This window comes from Arvicola amphibius, chromosome X (genome assembly GCF_903992535.2).
Source record: "Arvicola amphibius chromosome X, mArvAmp1.2, whole genome shotgun sequence".
Lineage (NCBI taxonomy): Eukaryota > Metazoa > Chordata > Mammalia > Rodentia > Cricetidae > Arvicola > Arvicola amphibius.
The window spans coordinates 106,120,518-106,147,034 of NC_052065.1; the positions used below are offsets into that span (position 1 = coordinate 106,120,518).

At 36.5% G+C, this 26,517-nt stretch overlaps 1 protein-coding gene across 3 annotated transcripts in view; it reads left to right on the forward strand.

Annotated features, from left to right (window-relative positions):
• The window catches only part of Tenm1 (teneurin transmembrane protein 1), a 572,293-nt gene that overhangs the window by 443,647 nt on the left and 102,129 nt on the right, over window positions 1-26,517 (forward strand). For all 3 annotated transcript variants that reach the window (XM_038316304.1, XM_038316305.1, XM_038316306.1), the window contains exons 19-20: window positions 12,922-13,065; window positions 19,070-19,319. In XM_038316304.1, coding sequence (XP_038172232.1) covers window positions 12,922-13,065; window positions 19,070-19,319 — 394 coding nt within the window. The remainder of the gene's footprint in view (window positions 1-12,921; window positions 13,066-19,069; window positions 19,320-26,517) is intronic.

A 26,517-nucleotide genomic window follows, 5' to 3' on the forward strand; every position in this document is an offset into this window, starting at 1 on the left:
GTCTTCCTATGCTCCCCTAATGTGTATTTTTCAAACTGATACCACCATACAATAAGTGATCTTTTGAGTTTGACTTCTTTCACCTGGCATAACATTACCAATACTCATCCATGTAATCACATAATCACATATAGCTGTGCTTCTTCCATTTTCTGTGACTGATTAGTATTCTATTATAGGCATATACCATACATATTTGTCCTTTTATTAACTCAAGGACATTGGCACTGTTTTCACCTTCTGTCCTTTGAGTAGTGTTCCCATAAATCTTTGTATAGAGATATTTATTTCAACACATGATTTTAATTCTTTTGCATATATACGTAGATTTCTGGACAGTGTGCATACTATGTTTAAATTACCAAGAAACCACCTATTTTCTTCAGTGATTGCACAAATTGTTTGCATGTGTATGAATATGTGCTGGTATACATGGATACAAATGTATGTGGAGGTTGATGTCAAGAATCTTTCTCAATAACTCCCTGAATATTGTTTTTGAGATAGTATGTATCAATCAAACTAGAATGCACTGATCTGGCTAGTTCACCTATCTAGCAAGCCCCAGAAATCCTCCTGTCTCTGCTTCCCAGCATTGTGATTATAGCACCAGACTTTGCATGTAGAGTTACAGGCTTAAACTCAGGTCCTTGTGCATGTATAGTAAGCATTTTACTGACTGAAGTATCACGGTAGCTTCTGACTGCACCATATAATAAACCTCATTTTATACATGAATTGCATCTCTTCCTTTTAAATATCTCCATTGATAATTATTCTAAACCTTCTTTGTTCTCGTTAATCATCCTCAATGCGAGGTTTACTAATACATTTACCTATAATTAAGTGTAAACCACATATATAAACAAAAAATAATGTGTAGACTATGATGTTGACTTCTTCATTCCTATTGTTCACCTGTTTGTCATTCTGACTGCAGAACAGCGTTAATTAAAATGCCATCTGGGGGGTTTTGGAAGTAATAAAGGGAAGGGCAGAAATTTGTAAATATAATCTCAAATTTTTTAAGTAAGAGTATTAATATATGTTATTCATTTTTTGTAATGCTAGTGACAGTAATAAAAGCTATGAGTAATGAAATGCCTTGAAAATACCCAAAGTGTAAAACAAGACAACGGTTCTTTATACACTCAAGGGGCAACTTTCAGAATGGAACAAGGAAACTGGCAAAGCTCCCAAAGAAAAGGCCTAAATAATTGCACAAATAGTAACTAAGCTAAAATATAGATTATTTGCCTTGTAGGGAATGTCCCTGTCAGCCATGATTTAAAGGATTGGTGGCTAAAGAGACTTTATTTACTACATATCCTTTAGCACCATTCCTTTTTTCTTAGCTTGTGAAAGAAAACAGGTGATTGGTTATTTCAGTGTTCACCACATTTTAACACATTTTAAAAGCATTTGGTTTGTAAAAGAACGGTTAGTAAATAAGTAAAAAGAAAAAAATCAATCTTTATTAAAGGAAAAGTCTAGTTTACCTTATATTTATAGATTTCATCTATAATATGTGTTAGCATATATCTATAGCTTAAGTATATTCGTGACTTATCCTAGCCTGTTATTTGTGTTTTCTTTTCCGTACAATAATTTTAATATGTTTAATGAAAATATAATTTGATCACTTTCACTCCTCTCTTTCCTTCTTCAAGTCCCTCCTAGCTACCCATTCTCAAACCCCTTCCATACCGCCCACTCTCAAGTTAATAGTCTCCTTTTCTTTAATTATTAGTGTGTAATCAAACAATACAAATAAATACAATTTTCTCCCTCAACCTTTTCTGTTTGTGTGTATATGGTTTAAGGGCTGACCACTCTGCATTGGACAACCAAGGGGGAGGGGGTCTTATCCCTAGAACAAGTAAATTCTTCTTCCATCATAGAGAATAAGATAATTTTCTAATAATGGTAAGGCATCTGAATAAGTGATATAATAAAAATGGAGGGTCAACTACTCTGAAGGATTGTGAACCCCTAAAGAACACACCAAAAAGTTCAAAAGATAAATGTATGGAGGCATTTTTATTAAATGTGTGATTATTGAGATTATATGTCCACATCTAGAATATACTCTGCACATTTACTTGCAAACATGGCAATATTTTATAATTACTGTACTACTATGACTGTAAATAGACAAAGTTTTCCATCAAATAGTAACAACGGTGTTATATATGACATTGCTCGGATTGCTTTTAAACTCAAAGTGCTTAATGTAGCTATTTGGTAACATAAACATAACCACCCCTCTATAAAATGTCCACCAGTCACTTCTAAGTATATTATGGACAAAAGAGAATTAAGATTACAAACAAATTTTAGTTTGCTGATTAGTTTTGAATATATGATTAGATATTGCCCTGTTTTGTCTAGACCACATAATATCAGAAAGATCTTAAAAATGAAAGAGAAAGATGAAGAGGTTAGAGTTATAGAAAGGTATAACTATGTGATAATGACATAGAGAGACAGATAAGCAGTGTCTATTTTGAAGAAGGGGTATGGAAATCACAAAACAAGGAATATTACTGGCCACAAGGAGCTAGTTGGAAAAGACAGATATGATATGTACCCTTAAAGTCTGTAGATGTCAGTTCAGTTCTGCTAACATCTTGGATTTTGTTCATTGGGACCCATTTGAGACTCATGACTACTTCAACTGTAAAATGACAAATTTATTTTATTTGAATTCTTTTAGAATGTGACACTTTTTCACAGTAGCAATAGGAAATTGATATAAGCCTTTCCATCATTCCTAATGTTCTACTTATAGCGAGGATTTTGATTAAGACTATGGCCAAGAAGGACTTAACTCTTGTTTCTTCTCATACCAATTAACTGTCAATCTCTGGCCCACCTATTTCAGAATGATGAACGAAGAGGAGTCCAAATTTAAATAAGATGAATTTGAAGTGGTGGAGAATATCTAGGTTGAAATACTGCTTAGTTTGAAATGTGGCAATCTTGCTTCCCATGTGGCTCAGCTGTGGGGAATTGGTATGATATCTAAGGGCCAGAATGTCACAAAAGAAGAATAAACTATTGAAAGACAACCAAAATGGAAAGGGCAGTGTTTAAAATCCTAGGCTATCCCACCATTTTCCACAATGAAGCAGACTTTGCAGCTGGTTTAATACAAGAGTGAATAAATTACCAGTGGGGATTATGTGGACTCTTTACTACAAGAAGTATTGGTGGCAACTAATAAGATTTATTAATCCAAGTACACTATTGATCAAGCAGAAGAAGAGTAAAACTCACCCTAAGGTTCACTACAAAAGCCAAAATCACTGATTCATCCAGCTTAAAGAATTTGTTGTCTGATTCATGGAGAAGACTGCCCTGATGAAAACTCCATGTGAGCATTTGAAATGATTTGGACTTAGTGCTTCATTCCCTGGCTCTAAATAAAGTATAATGTCTAGAAATCATTGTATTTTATTTAGTTTCCTTCCCAACTATATGGCTTGCAAAACAATATTTAAAAAGTCACTATTGTTAAGTTCATGGTGCTGTTAAAATTCTAGAGATGGTGTATTTAATGTGACGAACTGGCTTGTTCGGAGCCTCTGATCTACATCCATTATGTGAATTTTGTCAAAATAACTCCCTATGTCTGCCTGTCTCTGCATCTATTATCAATGTATAGTAAAGCATTCTGCCTGGCCTTCATTTTAATTAAAGTAAACTGCAGAGGTTTAAAGTCCTGGAAGTTCAGGAAATCAGACATCTGCCTTTAGTAGCACTGCTATAAACAATCCTATTTTTCTTCAAGGTTATTGGCAACAATGATTGCAAAATTATTTAGTACAGTAGTTTGGCAAGAAAGAGTGGTGTTTCTGTGAGAACCAGACTTCTTAAAGTCTCACAATGCATAGGAGTCTGTCTAAATTGTGTTAGAGAGAAACAGGGGAACATTAATAGTAATAGGTGCTAAGCTATGGCTGCTTTGTGCACACAAAACATTCCTGAGAATGATGCTTTAGTGTTCATAAATTTTCCTTCAGTAAAACCTAAGCAAGCTGGGCAGCCATGAGAACAGTACCCACCGAATATTTTAATAATAAATGGGGAGTGCTTTACAATTTGCAAGGTACTTTCACATACATTATTTCATTTTAATCCATATAGCATTCCTGCTTGGTAGGCATGGCAAAATTAATAAGGCTTCCAATATCCAGAGGAAGAACCAGGTTCAGAAAGAGCTGAAAAGCCTGTACAGAGCAGGAATTCCAACTCAGATCTTCCAGTCCTTTGTGTCTTTTCTTCTGTCATTCTTGACCCAATGAGAGAACACCCCACCTTAACAAGCACCCAATTCTATGCCCCAGTGGCTTTCTGTCAGAAAAGCTAGCATAGATAATAATCTCTCATCATTTCTTTCCACTGATGAATTCATAATTGCTAACTGAGAGCAGAACTGTGTTAGACTGTCAACTTTATAGGCACAGTGCCCAGGCTTTAAGTTTTTTAAGGAACAATTACATGCTTGCAACTTTAAAGCAAAGTATGAAAAGAAAACCAGAAAAATCACCACAAATAAATGTTAAGTGAGTGGCTGCAAAAGCAAGCATTATGTCAGCTTTTCAGCTACTATTAATTTTTTAAACTTAAATATGAAATGTTTAGTGTGGGATGTAAGTTATGGCCATTTTAAGATGAGACAGAATCTCTAAAGTAAGAAAGTCTAGGACTTACCCTACTACTCTGGTAAGCAAATACTATGTGTCCACTTCAGTCTGGTTAAACTCATGGTTAGATCGTAAAACTCATTTTATGAGTCTAGCAGCATTTTAGAATAATAGAATATAATTTATTAGCTAATAATAGGACAAAAGTGATAAGAACACAATAGAAAGTATCAAAATGTGATGCATAGGAACACTTTATTTCAGTCTCTGCATGTGTGTGTGTTTGTGTGTGTGTGTGTATTACCATATGTGTATATGTATCGTGGGTCAAAATCAACAAACTTTTTCATGTGAAATTCAGGAATAAGAGTTTGAAAGTAATTTGTAGGATAACAAAATCTAGAGATAAAAAAAACATGTTTTAGCAAAACATACAACTTACCAATCAAGTCAGCATCTTCAACTATTCTTGCCTTCAGCTCCTTTCTCCAAACACATCTCAAGATATTACAACTATAGTCCTTCAAAATTGGGTGAGAGCATACTTTATCTATCAAAACTAGGTGCTTTTGAGAATAAAAGGATATTTCTTTTCTTTGAAGCATTACATCCCTTTTACTCAAGCACATTTTTAAAAGCCCATTTCCAAGGTGAGTCTCTCTCTTGAATCACCTACCCAAACAAAATTGTCTAAAAAATAAAGGATAGCAATCTTTTGTTTTACTTTTTACTAGGTAAGGTTGAGAATAATTGTGGTTCTTTATTTTTGATGCACTGGAAAGAAAGTGACTCCAGCCAATCTGACCTTCTTTAAATTTCATAAAAGTGCCAAGTATCAAAGTGTTCAACACATGTTACTCTTTCTGCCTAAAATGGTTTTCCTTACACAGATAGCTCCCCGCAAACTAATGCAAGGTTAGCTTTCAATTTTTCTATGTCATGATGTTACAGTGGCATAAAAGCGATGTTCATTTAGTAAGAGCCGTACTTTGAATTTTTATGTTTTCCCTGTCTAGTGATATGCAGTAGTATCGCATGCCCTGGTGTTGCTGGGAAGCAGCAGAATGTTGTAGTTCCCCTTTAGTCAGTGAATTAAAAGAGTAAATAACTGATCTTATATAGTGAGCTGTCTTGATAAGTTCTGAAGTACACAAGGTTAAGTGTATTAAATGCATTTTTTGTTACTCCAAATATTTTCAGCTTTCAAACACAAGCCCTTGTTAGTCAAGGTGATCCTATGCAGTACCCCCCTCTCCTCTTATCTGTGGTTTCACTTTTCTTGGTTTCAGTTACCCAGTGAACTGAAGTCTGAAAATGTTAAGTGAAAATTTCTGGAAATAAATACTCCATGCCGTTTTAGACTGCATGCCATTCCGAGCAGCGTAATGATATCTCTCACCATTCCATCTTGCCGAGGCAGGAATAATTTAGGGCAGTGAGATGGCTCGGCTAGTAAACTACTTGACAAGCAAGTCTGACGACCTGGGCTCCATCCTTAGAACTCGTGTAGAGGTAAAAGAGGAGAGATGACTCAACAAAGTTGTCCTCCAACCTCTATGTGGTTCAGTATGGCACATGCACACTTGCACTCACGCATTCACACACACACACACACAAACACACACAGCATGCTTGCATGACAATACTAATTTCAAAAGCAAGAAAAGCATCCTCTGTTTGTCCAGCATATCCACAGTGTATATACTAATGGCCTATTAATGTCACACAGTAGTGTAGTTATCAAATCAACTGCTAAGCTATTGGAGTGCTTGTGTTCAATTAACGGTTAATTTACTTAATGACTTCAAAGCACAAGAATAGTTGTGCAAAGGAGACACCACAGCATGAAACATGGAAAGACAGATTAACTCTGATTACTGTGACAATGCTGCAGGGCACATAGACGAAAACACCAACATAGATTTGATACCAGACACAATTTCAGGCATTCAGAAAGAGGTCTTAGAATGTGCCCCCCACAAGTGAGGGAAACCTCATTAGGTAAACCTCTTCTCTTTGTCTCCCCTATCTGACATGAATTCCCTTATTAGAATCATTCCTAATAGTACACACTTTCTTCTTGTAACATTTATCAAAACATATGTAAGTAAGGGTGTGTGTGCTATTAATTTTTCTTTCATATTTTTGTTTCACTAGACTATAAGCTGTGCCAAGAGGAATTCTGTTTTATTCTGTTCTTTTTGTCCTCATATCCCATGTGCCCCATACAGTGCCTGTAAGCAGGAGGTACTCAATAAATATTGCATATTTGTTGAATGATTGGACAAACAAGTGAATAGAGTCAGAAGTGACCCCTTAGCCTTGCCTGTGTAGTGGAATGATATCGCTCCACAGTAAGAGGAATACACAAAGGCACTCACAAATTTGTATATAATCCCAGAACAGCTTTCTGGTCTTCATGCAACTAGACTCGAAGAAATTATCCAAAAGAAGTATTACAAAATTATATTTCAGTATGCAGCCTAGTATGAAACAGTTGAATAGCTACTCACACTCCTAAATGCTTTTTTTCTACTTGTCCAACTACATATCTTTTAATATTATATTGCATAACCCTTTTTGTGAATGGGTAGAGTACATATCCTAAGTAAAGTATTAATAGTTCCCAAGTCAAATCCAGGAACTGGAGCAAGGATAATGTATCATGATCAGGTTGGATTTAATTTAGGACCACAGTGATGGTTCAGCCTTGGGAAATCTATTGCTATAACTCACTATCTTAGAAGCTTAAAGGTGAAAAAGATATGACTATTTCCACAAATGCTGAAAAAGCACTCCATAAAAACCTACCACCTGATGCCGACAGTATTAATAAACTGAGAATTACAGGTAAACAAAGCATTTCAAGCAATCAGACAGCGTGTCAAATCAAGGAAACTCTGAGGTCATGCTATTTTATAATAAATTACTAGCAAATAGGAAAAGATACAACTTTGAGAACACTCACTTATTTACAATAGGTAGCATGTTGTCAACATAGTGTTGATCTGTTGTTATGGCTTTCACTTGATTCTTTGGGTGTTTTGTTTTCTGTCATTTTCTGGGTTTGCATTAATATAGTTTTAATGGGAAATATTTATTGTTCCATTGAATGGCTTCCTTTGAAGAAAAAGATTTTTATTTCTTGTTATTCTTTAAATGTCTTCAAATTATTTCTAGATGTATTCTTAGTTCATGAATGGAACACAAATTTTTCCACTGACTATCAGATCACCTTTAATTATATATTACTTTCATAAATGCAAGCATTATGAATTCTGAAGCCTGAGCCTGAAGCTATTGAAAATCATCTGCTTCGTCTTGTCATATTTCACATATCAGCTTCATTACATTGTATCTTTCTTTACCTTGCCTTCTTAATGTCAACCCCTTATTCTAGCCATTATCGATGAATGGTATATTTACAAAACTAGATGTCATGGACAGTGTGGCCCCATAGTCTTCTTATAGTCCACAAGTGGTGAAAAACAATGCTGCCATAGAAGTAAAATAAACATTAAGAGGGTTTTTCAAATGCCTCGGAGAGAATAAGCTAGTCTTTTGCATTCAGTTTTCTTTATATTCCAGTGGGAGATTTGCAAGAAGACTAACAATGAAGTCAGAGGTGTGCACCTGTGATCAGAAAACACAGCCTTCTGCGAAAAGTAGTATGTGCCCAGGACAACCAGTGGCTCATGCTTAGCGAATATGCACTTACTATCTCTGCATACGTGTGAGACACAAAATATGAAAAGGCATAACTCTAGATGGAGTTAAGGGTGTCACAAAGGAAGGTGCCACATGGCTCAAAGAATGCATTTTTTCCATATTGACTCTTTTCCAATTGCCTTCCCAATAATTTTACAGCAGCATGGGGTCCTGTGCCAGCTCCTGTGAAGTATAGCCCATGACCCTTTGCCTACCTTTCCCTGCTCACTGCCAGTCTAAGCCACTTCTACAGCCCTTCTGAAATACTGTCGAATTAGTTTTCTCTCTTATTATACTAGTTTTCCTAGCTCTACTCCAGAGTGCCAGAGGCTGAATCTGTGACTTATACAATACTGTGTTAATGATCCAATGCTATAGGGAAGAGACCAGAAACTGGTCATGGTCCAGTCTGCTTACTTAGCACAGCAGCTGTCATGGTACTGAGCAGAATGTTATGTTGAGGCTTAGCATTTTTAGCACTGGATCCAATATAAACCACTTTTTCTATATTTAATTATACAAAACACTGGGGCTTTAGTGCATTGCGGTCTGCTTCCACGAGAAGCTGAAGATTGTGCTTCTATTGCATTTGCTAGTCCTCTTGCATTTGGAGAGCAGTTAAGCATCATAGAGAGAAACTTTCCATTCTCAGAAGCCAATTGTAAGTTTCAGGATTAAGCTAAGTGGGCTGTGTGAGAAAGAAACCTTGCCTTGTTACTCTGAGCAAGGATTTGCACACACAAAAATAATACACCAACACACAGCCATTCTCATTAAAGTCAGTTGGAATTTTGGACAAGTCTTAAGTATAAATTATAACTTTATTAGCTCATAGAGCTTTCTCAGGAGAAAGTAAATCTAATAAAAATTAGAGGGAACTTATTAAGTGCTTGCCTTGTTGCTATTTGCTGTGACTGGGGAGAAAAAAGTAATATAATTGTGGGGTTTGCAGCCAATGCACTTTTTTGTTGCAGACTGGAGAGCAATTCAGAGAGCAGATAGAAGGCGGTGAAAGAGTTTGTGTGTCTCATTACCGTTGCATCGAGAACTGCTTAATTGATGCTTTATGTAAGCGTTTCCTGCTGCCGAGTTAGGATGATCTTTAACTGTTACTGAGAGGGAAAAAAACAGGCTCTGCACCATCATCAGAGGTCACCAAGGCACATTACTTATTTGCAAAACTACACAATCACCTTCCGGAGAAGGGATTCTAGAGGTGCTTACCAGGCTTCCAATGTACTGAAGGCAGATCCCATAATTGCCAGGCATACTGTGAGGAAAGAGATGTTGACTTTAAAGAAACTGGTAATTATTATTGTTGTGATTATTTACTAATCGAGACTTTTAAACATTGGCAATAGAAGCAGAAATCGTGTCATTCTATACACCAACATGTTCTTTAATGTGTTCTCTAATCACCTGATCTTTCCAACATGAGACACATTGCACTATTTGGCTTGTTACATTGATCCTAAACTTGTAAATATCATGTAAAGGGAGTGCAATTTAGAATCACATCGTGGTAATGATAAACGGGAAGTGAAAAGGATTCTTTAATATATGTCCTAAGTCCAGAAATATTATTTGGATATTAAGACAACTACCACCTAGATTGGTATACAAAATTCTGTGCATATTTTCACTTTCCAGAAAGAATATCCATGATATTGTCCACAAGATTCACAAGTAAATACTTCATAACCCATAATAGCATAAGAAGGACCAATTGTAATGCCCTTCTTCCAACTTGGAGATGAAGAAAAATTTGCCCGAGACCCCAAACTTACTTAACAGATAAGAAAGTCAAAGTTTTTCTTCTCTTGATCTAAACTCAGCTGTTTTGATTTGTTTTTGCCGCGCACCGTGCCCCTGTGTCTGCGTTCGGTGCACTATTACCCAGTTCGCGAGATTCGGGCAAGGGGCAGGAGGTTAAAATACACAAACACAGACAGACAGAGAGACAGCGACACGAGTCATCCTTGAATTCCCCAAGAATGCCCCCTTTATTGTGTTCAGGAGCAGATTATATAGAGATAGCCATGCCCCAGCCAAACCCACCAGAAACCACTCTGCAACCAGGAACTCCTTAAGGTCTCGTGCTCAGAGCAGCTGTAGGCACTCAGATCAGGGGATTATAAGAAATTCAGGATCTGGGGTCTCACTGCTCCCAACAGTTTTAACCAGTATAAGAGCTATGATGAGATAGCAGGAAAACTGTAGACAGCATTGATTAGTGAGGTAAGTACAGCCAGGGATTACCTTTGAGGTTCCTTTTAGCTCAGAGATCCTATTTGCACCCATCTTCATAGATAGCAGCACTATACAGAGAACCCTCTATTAATTTCCATTTAGAGATTACTTTTATATTATGATTAGTAATTGTCCTTGCCTACTGATCTCTCTTGATAATGTTGCTTACTAGAGACTAAAATTACAAATGGGTTTGCAGAAACGGAGAGCTGCTCAGTAGGTAAAGGACATGGAGGCCTGACTTCTGTCACCCAAACCATGTAGAATCCAGGTGTGATGGCTTGCATTTGTAATCCTAGAACTGAGAAGACATAAAGAAGAGGATCCCTGGATTAGCTAGTCAGCCAGTCTTGCTGAACTGATGAGCTCAGTTTACCAATAGACTGTTCCCATCATCAAAAATAAGGGTGGGGCCAGCAAGATGGCTCAGCTATTAATGGTGCTTCTAGCCAAGCCTGATGACCTGAGTTAGCTGACAGGAAACAGCATGGTGGAAAGAAGGAGCTGACTCACAGATGTTGTCCTCTAACTTCCACATGCACGTTTGAAAGAGGTACAAATACTTACAGATAGATAGATAGATAGATAGATAGATAGATAGATAGATAGATAGATAGATAGATAGATAGATAGATAGACAGACAGACATTAAAATTTAAAAATAATAAGGTGGAGAGCTACTGATAAGGGCACATTAGATGTCAACCTCCTCTGGATTCCACATATATGCAAACACAAACATTATGCATACCAGAAAAAAATAAGTTCCCATGAGTCTTAATCAGCTGATTGCTGATAGAACTGCAGTGACATTAGAAGTGATTATGTAATTTGTGAGGCCCAGTGAAATAAAAATGAAAATACATATGCCTTTCTCTAAAAACTACTAAAGGTTTCAAGATGATAACAGCAAACTTAATGTCAATGGTGTGGCCTTTCTAATCTCAAGTCATGCCCAGCAAGAACTATTGTGATTTCTTACTCCTAAGCCTTGTTGGGTTGAGGAGCCAAAAGAAATGTAGTGTACAACTTCAAAATAGCCATGAATTTATAAAGAGTAGTATACTTACAATCTTGGGGATCTTTTGACTTATCTGCATATGGACTCTTAAATACACATACACAAGCAAATCAACTTAATTATTTTTTCTGACCAAATAATAATGCCAGTAACCAGAACTAATTTGCTTTACTTTTTTAGTTTTGACCCATTATGCTCCCATTGCTTAAGCACCTGTTTTCTTTGCCAGTTTTCATAACCAAACAGCAAAGGTAGAATTGAACTCTCCAAGGACATGTAAAAATCTGGTAGAGGCTGGTACTGGAAAGCAGTATCAGAAGACAGACCAACTGGGTCTATTTTAAGCTGCCAGAGAAGCAAAAGTCACCTTTGGGATGTGCAGTGTAATGAGCCAATTCTCTCAGGCTTAGAACATTATGAAGATAGAAAGCATTTTGAAATTCATAAGGCAGAAATTTGGGGTTCCGACAGGTAAGCAGGTTCACCAACTGAGAAAATGGCTACGACTTGGTATGCCTGAGCTATACATATTTCAGTAGGGCAGAGACATCCAAGGTACCGCATTCTGATCCCATTTTAGAGGCATACTATGCTTCCACGTTTAATGCACAACATCTGTGCTTCATAGGAGTTGGAGCCAAATGCTTGGGTGATGTCCCATTGGTACTCTATATGCAGAAAGAAAAACATAATACACACAACGTATAATTTACGGTTTTAGCTCTCTAAGCAAATTCACACCTCTTAGTAAAATAAAGGCTGTTGGCATAGAAAATATATGAATTGACTAAATCAATTTTATTAGTTTCTTATGTATTCAAGTGTTGCGTAAGTGGTTCAGCACGCCAAAGTCCATTTCCTGGATGCATTTTATGCTCTAGAGAAGTGAGAAGCGAGCTTTATCCTGTACTTCACCTATAAAAGTACTGAGAGGAATTACACCATGTGCACTTAATTCTCAAAGAGCATCTCTTTTTAGATTTACATGGAAGAATCTAATCAGAAAGCCCAGAATGAAGTTGAATGTTCACGTGGTACCTAGCTAGCTATCACAGCATCCATTCACTTAATGCTTCGTATATATACCCAGGATTCACTGACTGGTCATTTTGGAGTAACTAATGCCATTCTATGTACAGTTCCAAACTATGCCAGGTGAAATTCATTTGCTATTAAATTTCACCCCAAATCAAAAATAAATAGCAAATCAATAACAACATAATTATCAACCAGTGTGAATACAAAGTAAATATTTTACAATTTTCTAATACACTATTAACTCTTTCTTTGCAGTGTCTGTGGGATATGAATATGAGATGTGTCCTGACTTTATTCTCTGGGAACAAAGGACAGTCATTTTACAGGGCTTTGAGATGGATGCATCAAACCTAGGAGGCTGGTCCTTGAATAAGCATCATATTTTTAATCCTCAAAGCGGTGAGCTACTTTCAAAACTTGTATTAATACCAGTTTCCTAATACTGTTTAGTACACATTTGTTGTTGAAAATTTGGTCAAATGTAAGAGAAAAATCACCTACAAGGATGACACTTAGACATGTCCAAGTTAATACATCTGCTTATGGGTACTATAATTTGATGATGAATTTGTTTTAGTGTCTCAGAATCAGAACACTCTCACTCGTTGTCACTTCTTAGTTTGTAATTGAAGCCTTAAGTAAATAAGAAAATCAAGCATGAGAAAGGATCACATGTATCTCCTGTGTTTACACTGATTTTACTACTCATTCAAACTCCTCCACTTACTTTTGCACTCCACTTAGAAACTGGTCCTTAGGATCTCCATCCCAATTTCCTATAAACATCTGCTGCTTGGAACTTTTCACCACAAAAACCATATTGTTTTTTGTCGAAAGGGGTAGTTTCTAAGAACCTGGACTAGTTCATACACTGCCGGTTGCATTTTCGAAGACAAAAATGACTGTGACTTTAGTTCAGCCACCCTTCTATCCACCCTATATTTATGGAATAAATGTGAGTCATTTTGTGAAGCTAAGATCTCTATAATTATGCCCATGATCATGTTTTATTTGGATATGTAGTGAAAAATAGCCACACAGAAATTTTGATTCGTGCAAATAACCAGACTTGCTCTACTAATAGAATGACAAAAGCCTATATTAGCCCCAGTGTGAGACACAGGGGACCAAATCCTTTGGTGTATGTCACCAATGTACGTCCCCCTTCCTCTTGAAGGAAGATTCTAAGTTCCATTTCAAATTGTTTGTTTGTTTGCTTTAACAGTAAAGCTTCAAGCACAGATGTAAAATGTCAACTTTTTTTCAGCTGTCAAAAGGAGAGCCACAGTTTTCAGAGTACAAAAGCAAAAGGGCAGATGCCACTTATTAAATTATTAGGGTTTTTTGTTTTGATTTGAAAGAGTTTGACATTTTAAGTAGCTGTTTCTTTTCCACTCACTTTTATTGGCGTATATGGATTGTCTCTTTCAAACGCCTGTCATTGACATTAAACACAAAGTGGGAAATGACCTCAATGGAACCAGCCCCCAGCTGTGTGCTCTCAGCCTTGTATCTTCTTATCATTTGCTTCACACAAACTTTGAAGCAGAGGGGAGCTATTCAGGAAGCTGGCTTTAGGAACCACACATTCCTTACATCCCTAATTCACCCACAATTACTTTTTAGGTAATTGGGTATGAAGTTACTTCTGAGAATTTTGAACTGCTTTATTGAAGTATAATTTAGACACCATAAAACTTACCCATTTGAAGTGCACACTTAAATGATGCTTAGAAAAATTGTACTTGTCCTACGATCACCAAAAGCCGCATTCAGGATATTTTACCCCAACAGAAATACCTCTTGCATTACCAGATGCCTCACTAAGGCTTTCTGTTTCTGCCTTTCTGATCATTTTATTCAGAAAAAGAAACCTTACTATTTTGGATAGCTTCTCATCTGCCAAGGGACATTTGTACATTTACCATCTTATTCGTAGAGGCATTGTGTTTCTCACCAAGAACTCATCCCACTTGCCAGGAAATAGATTCGAAGCCAACTCTACTGATGCCTTTCAGTTTGACCTTGAATACAAACGCCTGTCTTAGGATGATTCTGAGGTCAAAACCCCACCCACAAAGGCAATTTTAGAAGCAACACTGATAAATGCAAGGGAGCAAGGTTGGGTACGCCAATTTAGAAAGCAATGCTCTTCCCCCTCAGGTCAGATGGTCTTTTCTGACTGATTAAGGTAGGAACAATGTCTTTCCAAATTCCCCCATTCCACTTTTCTCATGAAAAAGCCTAACTCTTTAGGCACCCAGACTTTTTGATCTGAGACAGATAGTAGATTAGAAATAAGAATCTATCTTCCTCCAATTTCCTCTCACTGGTTAAAAAGACACCTATAATTAGATTGGATGTCTGCTGCCATTCTAGGCACAGTTTTGCTCTGACTCCCAAATCATTATGCAGTGGGTAGTTTCCAATAGGCACTGTGTTCAGACCGATTGTCATTTCAGGTACCACAGGTGTATTTACCTGACAATTAACTATTGCTTGTGGAAAAGCTTTCTAAATATTCAAACTGATGTACATACATAATTTCTACTATCACTGTGATAAAAACACTAGAAATACGTTTCCAATATTTTTGCCTCCAAATACATGCTTCATTGATTGTCAAGTTCATATTCATTCCTTTTAGTATTTTAAAAGTATTATTTTATTATTCATTACAGAGATTAGCATATTTTTCTAACATCCTCTGGTGTTTCCTAGGAACTAATAGTTAAAAAATATTAGAACAATCCAGGGTACTAATTGTATATGGCTATCTAACTGAAATAGCAAATTTCCTTAGCCTCCCAGATAGGCCAGTAGTTTGTTGACACATGGTTTTACTAGGAGAAGTAAACTGCCATTGATCACACTGGCGTATCTCCCAGTTTGTATTTATATCCTCTCAGTCAAGTAGTAAGAAAGAGAAATATGTATTGCGTCCCTTGTTGGTCATAAGTCTGAAAAATGGTTTCTTCTTTGAAATCAGCATAAAGCACCACCCACTGGCTTCCAGAGGGAATTTTATTTTAAACTTGTTTGTAAGCTTCAGAAGAACTTTTGAGCGAGGTAGCAGAAAGATAGGAATAGTAGGTTTTAAAATGTGCTTACCTTATTACAGTGCAAACTTGGCTCTCACTTTGAAGCAGAGAAAGGGAAAACATGGGGAAGAAAAGGTATCCCATTCAGTGAGATTTCATTGTTAAGTATAAACAAGACACCCAATCCTTAGGAAGAAGTTGGCCTCCATATAAATAGTGTGTGTTGTCCTGTTACAAAACAAGCATGCATGGCAGAATACACTGGAAAAGAAGCAGCAGTAATTGATCAAGATTTTCAGAAACATAAACAAAGTATCTTCAGAGTAACCTTCTGCAGAAGAATTGATGTTAAATCATTGTCGCTAGATGGTATGGCCTGGCTCTGTGGAATAGAAGGTTAAACAGATTCTTGAAACAACAAAAACACCCTTCAAAATGATCTATTTTTCCAGGGCAATACAAAAGGGGTTTGCCCATTTTTGTTTTGATTGCTTCAGCCTTAAACAGAAATGGTAATTTCAGTACATGGGCACTTTAGTACCTTGCATGAAAGCAAGACATCAATTGTAGAGATGTAATCAGAAAGTACATTGCCTTATGTTTTATTTCCTTTAATCATTCTTCTTTTTTTGATAGAGTACTGGGCTTTCTAATCGAAAAGGGGAGTTGTGGAATTGCAGGCTTAGAAGAATGGGTTAGAATAGCCATCGTTAGTTTTTAAATTGCCAGGAGCCTGGTAATAACATGTCATTTGGAGGGCAGTTGTTAGCCATACCATTATATTGATATAAAAAATGGAGATCTACCTGAGAAAATAGATGTTAATAGCAAATCTGGTATTTCCAAGCCAATAATTGGAAATATTTTTGAATAGTACACCCTATTGTGAATTGCTGAAGAACTGACATGCTAAACAGTGGTTTCCTCAATTACTCAAGAATGTTTCATTCTCTCATTGGTCGAATATTTGACTAACAATCATTAGGCTATTTCTTTTCAATGATGTTATATGACTGTCATTCCAGTTTCCTTTCCTTCCTCCCATTTCATTAAAATTGCAGTATTGATACACTAAAATTAAATGTTTGGGGAGGGAAATGAAATTCAACCCCATTAATCATATTGAATTAATTACTCTAAATCATAAGAATTGTCCTTACTGGCTAATAAAGTTACCAACTGTATAATAAGCAAGTAGTGGCCCTAAAGTTAGTTCACAGTCTTGTAATAAAAGGTCAATTTTTTGGAGTGTAAACTTATAGCTACTCTTGCAAATCATGTGTTGAAAAGCTATCTGGAATCACCCTGAGAGGGATCATAAACATCCTTAAATTTGAAATCCAAAGATCATATGATGGATGGAATTTCTAGTTCCTGGAAGGCCCTTTATAAGTATATATTGGTGCCTTGGCATGCATATTTTATGTTGTTATTTATTTTTACCAGCAATGTTCCTATCTCAGAATGATCAATAGTTTCTTTTGTAGAGCTGAAAGTTGGAAGAGAACTGAGGAAGACGTTTCAGGAAGGATTTAGGAGAATAACAGATAGTGCAAGGAGGTAGATGGCAAGAAACAAGGGAGGGAAAATAAGGGCACAGAATATAACTGTATTTATGCATTTGCTGTGAGTTATTTCAGTGTGACACATTGGCATGCGTTCTCACAACATGGATGTTTTACCTGCCCTGGCTTGTTCTGAACTGACTTGTGCCATTTAGCACAGCAGTGCTTGTTCCTTGGGTTTTCTGCCCTGGCACAGCAGGTTTGCAAAATCATTGCGATTTGGAATAGGAAACTACAAGAGACTTAAAGCCTATTTTCAGCATTTACTGAGCACTTATAAAGACTTGGCCATAGGGATTGGCACTAAAAAATACAGAAAGGAGTAAGATAGAAGATGTGCCTTCAAGGAGTTCATTCATGTTACAATGGAGAAGATAGAGAAGTGAGAAAACTGTACCACACAATGTAGTAAGTGTTACAATAGAGCTATGGAAAATGAGCACACACTGAAAAACATGATTAATTCTGCCTGGATGGAGCTCTGAAGTTAGTTCCCTCAAACAGACAAATTAAAGAGGGCATTCAAGACAGAGGCAATAACCCATACAAAATCATAGCAGAAGGAAAGAGTGTGAAAGTATAAACTTTTTATGACCAGATATTGGAATACAAACAAAAGGGTAATAAGAGAAGCCAAACCTACAAGTAATCTGTATGCTTTCTCAGTAATGAACGCACTCTTTATTCTATAGCAATATGTACATATTCTAAGGTTTTAAAAATCTCCTCAGCAAGGGTGTGGATAATGGTTCGGAAATGGGTATGCCTGGAAAGCAGAAAAACTAAACTAAGGCAGTAAGAGTAGGAATGGGGAAATTTTCACTACATTTAAGGGACAGTCTCAATGGGAATTAGTAATTACTTAGGCTTAGAGAATTAAATGAAATGAAGAGTCACCATGATAACCAGATTTACAATTTGGGTAACTACATAACAGAGACAATACTCGTGGTGTGGGCTTAAACAAAAGAGGAAGGGACATGTTTGGTAGGAGATATGGGAAATATAATGAGCTCAATCCCAATCCTCTTTCAGCTTGAGGTAGCTGCAGAGAACCCAGGTAAAGAGGTCTAGTAAGAAAGTGCATGTTCGGTAAGGACTCCAAGAAAGTTTCAGGTAACAGAGATGAGAGTCAAAGTTGTGTGTATAAATGTAATTGCCCAAACAGAATGAATGGAAAGCAACTTCATAAGCCGATGTCTCTAGTTTTTGCAATGATGATCGTGAGATATGGTCTAAAAAAGAGGAAAATCCAAGTCCCTTCAGTATGTCTTTGAGATACATTGTAGCAGTGGGATTTCTTTCCTTTTCTTGAAAGTACATTGCCATCCTGACTGTGTTTTACTAACGTGAATATTAACATCAATGTGGAGTCTCTGTTACTGCACCAGTTGCATAAGGAGAAAGTGGAGTGAGGCAGATGTGTGCAAGGCATAACAAGAGCCAATCAGAAAGGCAAAACTAGTCACATAGAATCCACAGAGCCGAGTAAATAGGAGACCATTAAAAGTTAGTTATCAAATACTTTATTAAATTTGGAATCAGTATTAAAGAGACTCCTTGAATTTCCCCACTTCACAGAAAGACAAAATTAGGCAAACTGCTATACCACTATACCACTATCGGTTATGACTATAAATTTCAGCAAAATTAATGGTAACGCGATTCACTCTCAGATTCTCCTGTGAGGTCAAAGCTCCCTTCTGTTTTGAATTCTATGAGAAAACTTAACTTTTGGCAAGATGTTTATGTGGCAAATCCTTTTCTAATTTTTGTTCTCTTTTTTTTTGTGTCTAGGAATCATACATAAAGGAAATGGGGAAAATATGTTCATTTCCCAGCAGCCCCCAGTCATATCAACCATGATGGGCAATGGACACCAAAGGAGTGTAGCCTGCACTAACTGTAATGGCCCAGCTCACAACAACAAACTCTTTGCTCCTGTTGCTTTAGCGTCTGGCCCTGATGGTAGTGTGTATGTTGGTGACTTCAATTTTGTAAGGCGAATATTTCCTTCGGGAAATTCCGTTAGCATTTTGGAATTAAGGTGAGTTTCTTCTCATCTCTGTATTTACTTGACAGATAAAGAAAAAAGAAACAAGAATAAGATCATGTGAAGAGGCAAGTTATTGCCAAGAAAAGCATAAAGTATACTTTTTATGAGTTACTATAGGGGAATCTCCCCCCTATTCATGGTCCTGTTAGTCCTGAAACCACACATACACAAATCACAAAAATGGACTTGGAAAGTTGTATTTGTATATATGTGTGTACACATATGTATATGTATATATATGCATTATATACGCATATATATGTATATAAAACAATATTAATCAAAAAGAAAGAGGCTGTACGCTTGAGAGTGGGAAGAGATATAAAAGGGGTTCCAGGGAGAGTAGCAGGGAAGGGATGGACAGAGGAAAAGTGATGTAATTTTATTTCAATTAAAAACCCCCAAAATATTAAAATTCAAAAAACTGTTTTAAACAATGAAAAATATAATTTAAAAATCATAATTTTCAAAACAAGGAGGGTTATGAGTAATGGTCTCCCGCCCTCTCCAACTCGTCGAAGGAACCTTTAATCACTGATTTGAAATGCTCAAAAGTATTGCTGTCCCTGACTGTGAGGCCTCCCCGGTCTGCAATGCTGTTACAGGGATCTCAGTACTTCCAAGTGCCAGCATAAGTTACTGAGTGCTGTCAAGCTACTAAAAGCTACCTGTTCCATTGTTGCTGGTAGCGGTAGCACCAGATTTAAAAGGACTTTTCAGTCTTTTGAAGTCATTTAGTATAGAAGAACATTGAAGTCTGTTTTCTCATGGCATCACAAGGAAGGAAGAAGACACTGTCTACCTTTGAAAGAGCAATTCAGTGATGATTAAAGCATCCATCTTTAGATTTTCTTCCTCTGTTCTAAGTATTTTCTTGCAAGTACAAAGAATGTTAATATCTTTTGTGAAGAGTTCATACCTTTTTGCTCTGCTATATCCTGAAGTTGCCTAAATATTACAACTAAATCAACCATGGCTTAATCAGCTTATTTCTTCCCTTTTTGTGTCTATAAGACAAACATATGTCTTCTGTAGTTCACAAAAAAAAGAAAGCATCTATTCTTATCCCATTAGGGATTAAAACTGCTGCTTCATCCCTGAGGAAATTGGCAGGGCTTCCCTTCTAATTGGTTATGGCAGATTTATCCATAACACATGACTCTGAAAATTAAGACTAAAATTTGTAGAGTCCAAAAGATTTTGATGTCATCCTTTCAATATTCCATACAATAATTAATTTTTGCTTCAGGCATCTCCTCATTGACATCAGAATTAGTGACTGCCAGAGCCAGCACATCATATATACTCATGATATATACTCAGGACTCCTGAGATGCTCTGCATCATCCTCATCCAGCACTTACTGCACTGGAATGGAAGTTTGACTTTCCATGGGTATTCCTCGAATGTTTTCACATTTTCATTCTTGCTTTGGAATCTGTCTCCCTTTTCTCAAACTAAGTTATTCTTTCACACCTAGTTTGGGAAATGTAGTCCCAAGCCACCATCCATTTTCCACATTAATTCACTATAGTTTTAATACATTTCTTAATTATAATTGCAAATGCTGTCATATGGAAGAAAGCTGCTAAATCCCTTGGTTAATAAAAAATAGACTGTGAAGTTAAGACTTTGTAAAGACAAAGCACATCCAAAAAGTCTAGAGGGGCACTAATTCATAGAACCCTGCCCTAATCAAGTATTCATGGGCCTCACAATGTCAGACCTCCTGGAGATTTGTCATTTCTAGTAGTATATCTCTTTAGGCATCAGTAGAAAGTCAACAAGAAGTCTAAGATAGTTGCATAACTGGATTTGAAAGCTATTTATACAACATCCTATATTGTTTTCATAATCCTAGGGGTGTTTTATCCACATGATGCCAAACATGAACGGAAGCACTGAGCAATTCATTCAACACATGGGCTGTCAGGTAGTGAAAAGACCTGGTATTACTGAACTGGTCTAGTTAACCCTGTAAAAGCCCACATATGTAATACTTACATGGCTTCCTCATCAAAGGAAAAACACTAAAGTCTATTTAAAAAAAACAAAAATGATACTAAGAGAAAGAAGCCCCTGCTCAATTCAATCCTTTCTTTTGTAATTTGAGTGTAAATTTACCTATGGTGGAACAATTGTCTTTCATTGATGAAAATTCACAGTTAAGGATTCTCAACAATTTACAAATTTACATTTTAGTACAAAGTACCCTGTGACCTTCAACAGAAAATCATTTTAAGTATAAATTAAAATGACATGACCTCAAATTACAAAGTTGTTTCTACTGGTACAAAATATATTTCATTTCTGTTCATTTAGTGTACAGTCCAAAGTCTGTGATCTTCCGTCACTCCTATATCTTCAAGTACACATCTTCAAGTACAGAGGCACGCACGCATGTGAAGTCACATGCTCAGGCCTTCATACTTAGCCTATCACTCTATTGGGCTTCTCTGAGATATGAGCCTTCAGAGTTTCTTACCAGTTTTTGTCTGACTCAGATTTTTCTGAGAATCTATTTCAAGTTAAGGTCTCTCTCCATAGAAAGAATACAGCACCAAAATTTTCCTGTGCTTTTCCCTTCTTTAGGCTCCATACTACCAGCAGCCTACCAGCAACCATTTATGCAATGAAGCCATGTCATAGAGTCATGATTAATAGTGCCTTTTAAATTAAATTCAAAGAGACAGATTATTGTGATCTTCTCAATTCTAAGACTCCTCTGATTGGCTATCATAGAAACAGGATAGTTAAATATACAATATGAAATAACTCCCTATATTTGACTTTAAAAAATCTATTCTGATCAGTAACCTATATATATGAAGGTGCGTGGTTGATCGGCAGTTATGATTCACCAGACAAGCTTTAATATATATAATTCAGTTTTAATAAAGGAAAGGAAAGGGAACTTACAAATCCAAGGTTCCAGCGAGGAGGGCAGGAAAACAAAGAGCAGGCGGGCCACAGGCCCGCAAGATTTTATAAGTCAATATTAGCCTAAGGGGGACACGCCTAAGAGGGACATGCCTAAGAGGGACACGCCTTTAGACCAAGGGGGATACGCCTTTAGACCAAGGGGGACACGCCTTACAAAACAAGGTTTTTGGCTAGGCTTCCCCTTCATATATATGTATATATAAATCAAATCCTTTGCATATAATTGGAGGATTCATGTATTTGCTATAACTTTCCCAGATATAAACTTTCTGGGAAGAAGTAAGTTTATTTAATAAGGTCTATATATCTTTAGAACCAAAATACTTATTGAATTCTGTTTAAATAAAAATTTTACTTTGTGCAGTTTTTGTTGTTAAGATCAATTAATGTAGTTATTGTACCTTATTAAGTAATTTGTTTTCTTGAAAATACAGGTCTGATATAGTCATCTTGTTTGTTATATTCAAAATTGTGAGTGAAGCAACAATGTTGTGAATGAGTTATTACAGAAAAGGTCAAAGAACCCTCCTAAATTTTAACTCTTTGATTACACATTATATATTTTACTCTGTCCTCTACCTCCTTTTCTGTAATATTGAATCCAACCTTATACTTCAAATATATGCTTATATGTCTCATGCAGAGATTCACATATGGATCATTCTTGGCTCAGTGTTTGATGACATTCTATGAAGACGTAAAATTTGTCCCAAGTAGAAGACATCCTGTATTTCCCACTTTCCATCATCTGCATGGAGCAATTTCAGATTCTACTTAGATATTCAAGGACTGGTAGTCTTTCAACCTTACCCCAGTCAATCCAAACCATCTGCATCTGAGATTTCTGATCTCAATAACCCTTATATTTAATTGGTTGCCAGTCATCCCCATCCCTGACCTGACCATTCCTCATTGGCTAAACAAAACCAGAAGCGAAAAATCAATGATATTGTTGTTGTTGTTGTTGTTGTTACAATTTGCCAAGAGAAACATTATTTCTTGTTACTTAAGTCCCCCTTCCCAGTTTCCTGTAGCTTTTGTCTACAAATATGATTCTTATTGCTTTCTTCCAGTAAGAGTCTCAAGTAGGATGATAATAAAGAAGTGAAGGTTAGAAGCTTCTGTACTACAAATGCTTCAAAACTCCATTTTCTGAAGACCTTTAAAGATATACTCATTTCTAAGACAGTTTGAGTCTTGATTTCCCTGTGGATTTGCTTGTCAGATTAAGATGTACACATATATAAGTACATATATGTACATAAGTACATATGTGCATATTTTAGTAGTATAAATGTGCTATCACAGATTTGTGAGTTTAATGTTTATTAGAAGAATCTATGAAGATACTGTGTGCAGTACATGCCTGACACTTTGTAATTTATAATTTGTCTGATTGTTTTTAGTAGCCAGAAAGTTAATTATCTCTCAAAATCTTGCTGCATCTTTAGATTTATTTATGAAAGAGAGATAAGAAATAAAAAGGAATTTCTTCTTTAAGATTAACTTAAACCTGCCCTTATGAAATGTCTCTTTATTAATAACAAATTCTAGAATCTGAAGAATCACAGAAGTGACTTCCATTTTATATTGGAAAGATGTTCACAAGTATGAAAACAGCTATCAGATTTCTGAGCTTCCCTTCTTTAGATCCAATATGTTCAAGTTCAGCTATATCTCATTGATTATGACTGCTTCTTTTCTCCTTTGATCTTGGTTAGCCTTGGGTCACTTTTTGGTTTTTTAAAACTAATAAGGATAATTATATAAGTAAAGATAGAAGACACCCTACCAAGTACTTCATATGAATTCAAATATGTAATATGCCCTTGCTCACATCTCATCTTCTAATTTTACAATTCTATTAGAAAACCCATTAAGCATGACTAGAAGTGATTTATTTTTTATTAAAAAAACCCATGTTTCTATTTTTTTCAAAATTCAGTTATTCTCAAGATATTTATTTTGTCCTCTTAAAAATGAAAGAGAAAAGAAAATAAGAGGCTAGAAAATATATCTTGGTACCTTGAGCAATTTGGGCTCGACAAATGTCAACATGACATGAAAATTTCTCTTGAGATTTTTACCATTTCTTTTCCAGTGATTGGTTAATATTTCTTTCACTACTTATAGGACTTGACTCCTGTCATTGGTTGGAAGTGGAGGAGATTTGGTATAGCATAGCACCTATTTAGGAATAGTTAACGTGCCAAGGGGTGTTCTGACTTACAGAAAGTCTTAAAGAGGATCAAACAGAAACTTAGCTTTGAAGAATTCTATGAATATCTGAGAAATTGCCACAAACCATCATTTTCTTCACAGAACTGGAACTGCAAATACTAGAAAAAACGGCCTGTAGATAAATAGATGGCTATGCCCCACCTGAGTTGCAACTCATATGTTAGCAGTGGCTTTGTAAAACACAAGACAAATTTTGATAATAGTCAGGGAAAGAGCCAGAGCATGGGAGTTGGAAGCTCTAAGAAGTTAGTCACACACAGGACAGCAACAGGATTTCCAAGAGGAGTCTTGGTGAGAGCCCATCATCAGCGGTGTAGCAAAAGTCAGAGGCCTCAAGCCAGACCAATGACTCATGGCAATGAACACTTGAAGTAAAGATGAGTCAACTAAAGGGTGAACTACAGCTTCCACGATGAGATTCTTCTACTTTTTGTTTGTTTGTTTGTTGTATTTGGCATTTGGTTTTCTTTTAAATTCGGTTTTGTTTTAGGGAGGATTTTGCAAGGGCAAAGGATTCATGAAGGGGATAGGGAGATGAGTGGGATCAGAATACATGGTGTGAACACCACAAAGTATCAATAGAAAGTTTAAAGGTTTTAAAAAAATAAAAAGAAGTCTGTCACAAACAAGTATGAATTCAAAACCATCAAGGGAAGTACACAAAAAGATGAACCAAGAAAGAAGTCTATTATTTCTGGCCAGGGGTAAGGAAAGAAGATGAGAACAGAGTAAAGACTGCTTGAAGGGTTGCAGCCGTCACTAAGCAAGACACCCACACTCCCCTGATGCTAGTATGAACAGCTACTCTAAGGTTGGCATGGTCCCTATTTCCCATCTTTAGCCACAGAAAAAGATCTTCAAAACAACAACAGCAACAAAAATAAGGAAGACAGCCATAAAAGTACAAATACAATATGAATATATTTATGTGAAAGTACAGAATAGGCAAATCCAGACAGACAAAATCCAGACTTTTGGTTGCCTGGGACAAAGTAGAGGAGGAGGAATAAATAAAAAAATGATAATTATCAAATAAGTAGAGAATTTCTTCTTGAATTGGTAAATCATAAGGGTTGCATAACTGAATGCATTTGAAGTTGCTGAAATGTACATTTTACAAAGGTAAATTTATGGCATAAAAATCACCTCTCAATACTTTTCTTTTAAATGACCCTTTTTTATCGACTTTGTCCTAGAAAAAATTCAAGGGTTAATTCACAGATCCTCTCATTAGGAATACTTCTGGCTCTCAAAGGAGTTGTTAGTTCATTCTTTTCTCCTCTTAACTCCTAACAAGCTTCGAGAGTGTCAGTTAGCAGGTAATGCCCACGGATGGGCCTAGGCACTTGTGAAGAGTTCACACATTGGCAGCTCAGTATGTTGTCAGTTGATAGCTAGACAGCAGGTTCACTTTGGTGGTAGTTCAATCCTAAATCCTTAACTAAAAGTAATTCTAAGACAGAACAAGGTCACACACTAGAAATAAATTCCATCATTTTCACTTCCTCCCTCTGAGATGTTAATGAGAGAAGCTGCTCTGCATACGATGGGACATCTTCCAAATTTACAATGACATTATTGGCAGGATCAGAAGCAACTGCGAGAGAATCAAACCATCTCCCTCCCTGCTCCATGCCATCACCTAAGAATTTGAAAAGACTTTGTAGACACGCAAATGGGTCTTGCTGTGGCATGCAAATACAAAACGTTGTGGATGAAATTATATTTTAATGAGATTCATCTAGTGTTTTCACAACTAGACTCCTTTAGAAGAACTGACTTTGCTCCAGCGATTAGAGCCCACCCAGCTCCAACAACCATCTTATAGGGACCACAAAAACAATGTCTAAGAGACAAATAAAAAGGCACAAAAGCCTGAGGCCAGGTTTCTAATCAGAGCTCTGCTTCCTTACTGGTTGACCTTTGTGGCAACTCACAGAATACCTACCCTTTTGAGATGGGCCAAAGAAACAGACGAGCCGATGGAGTATGACCTGTGGCCAGG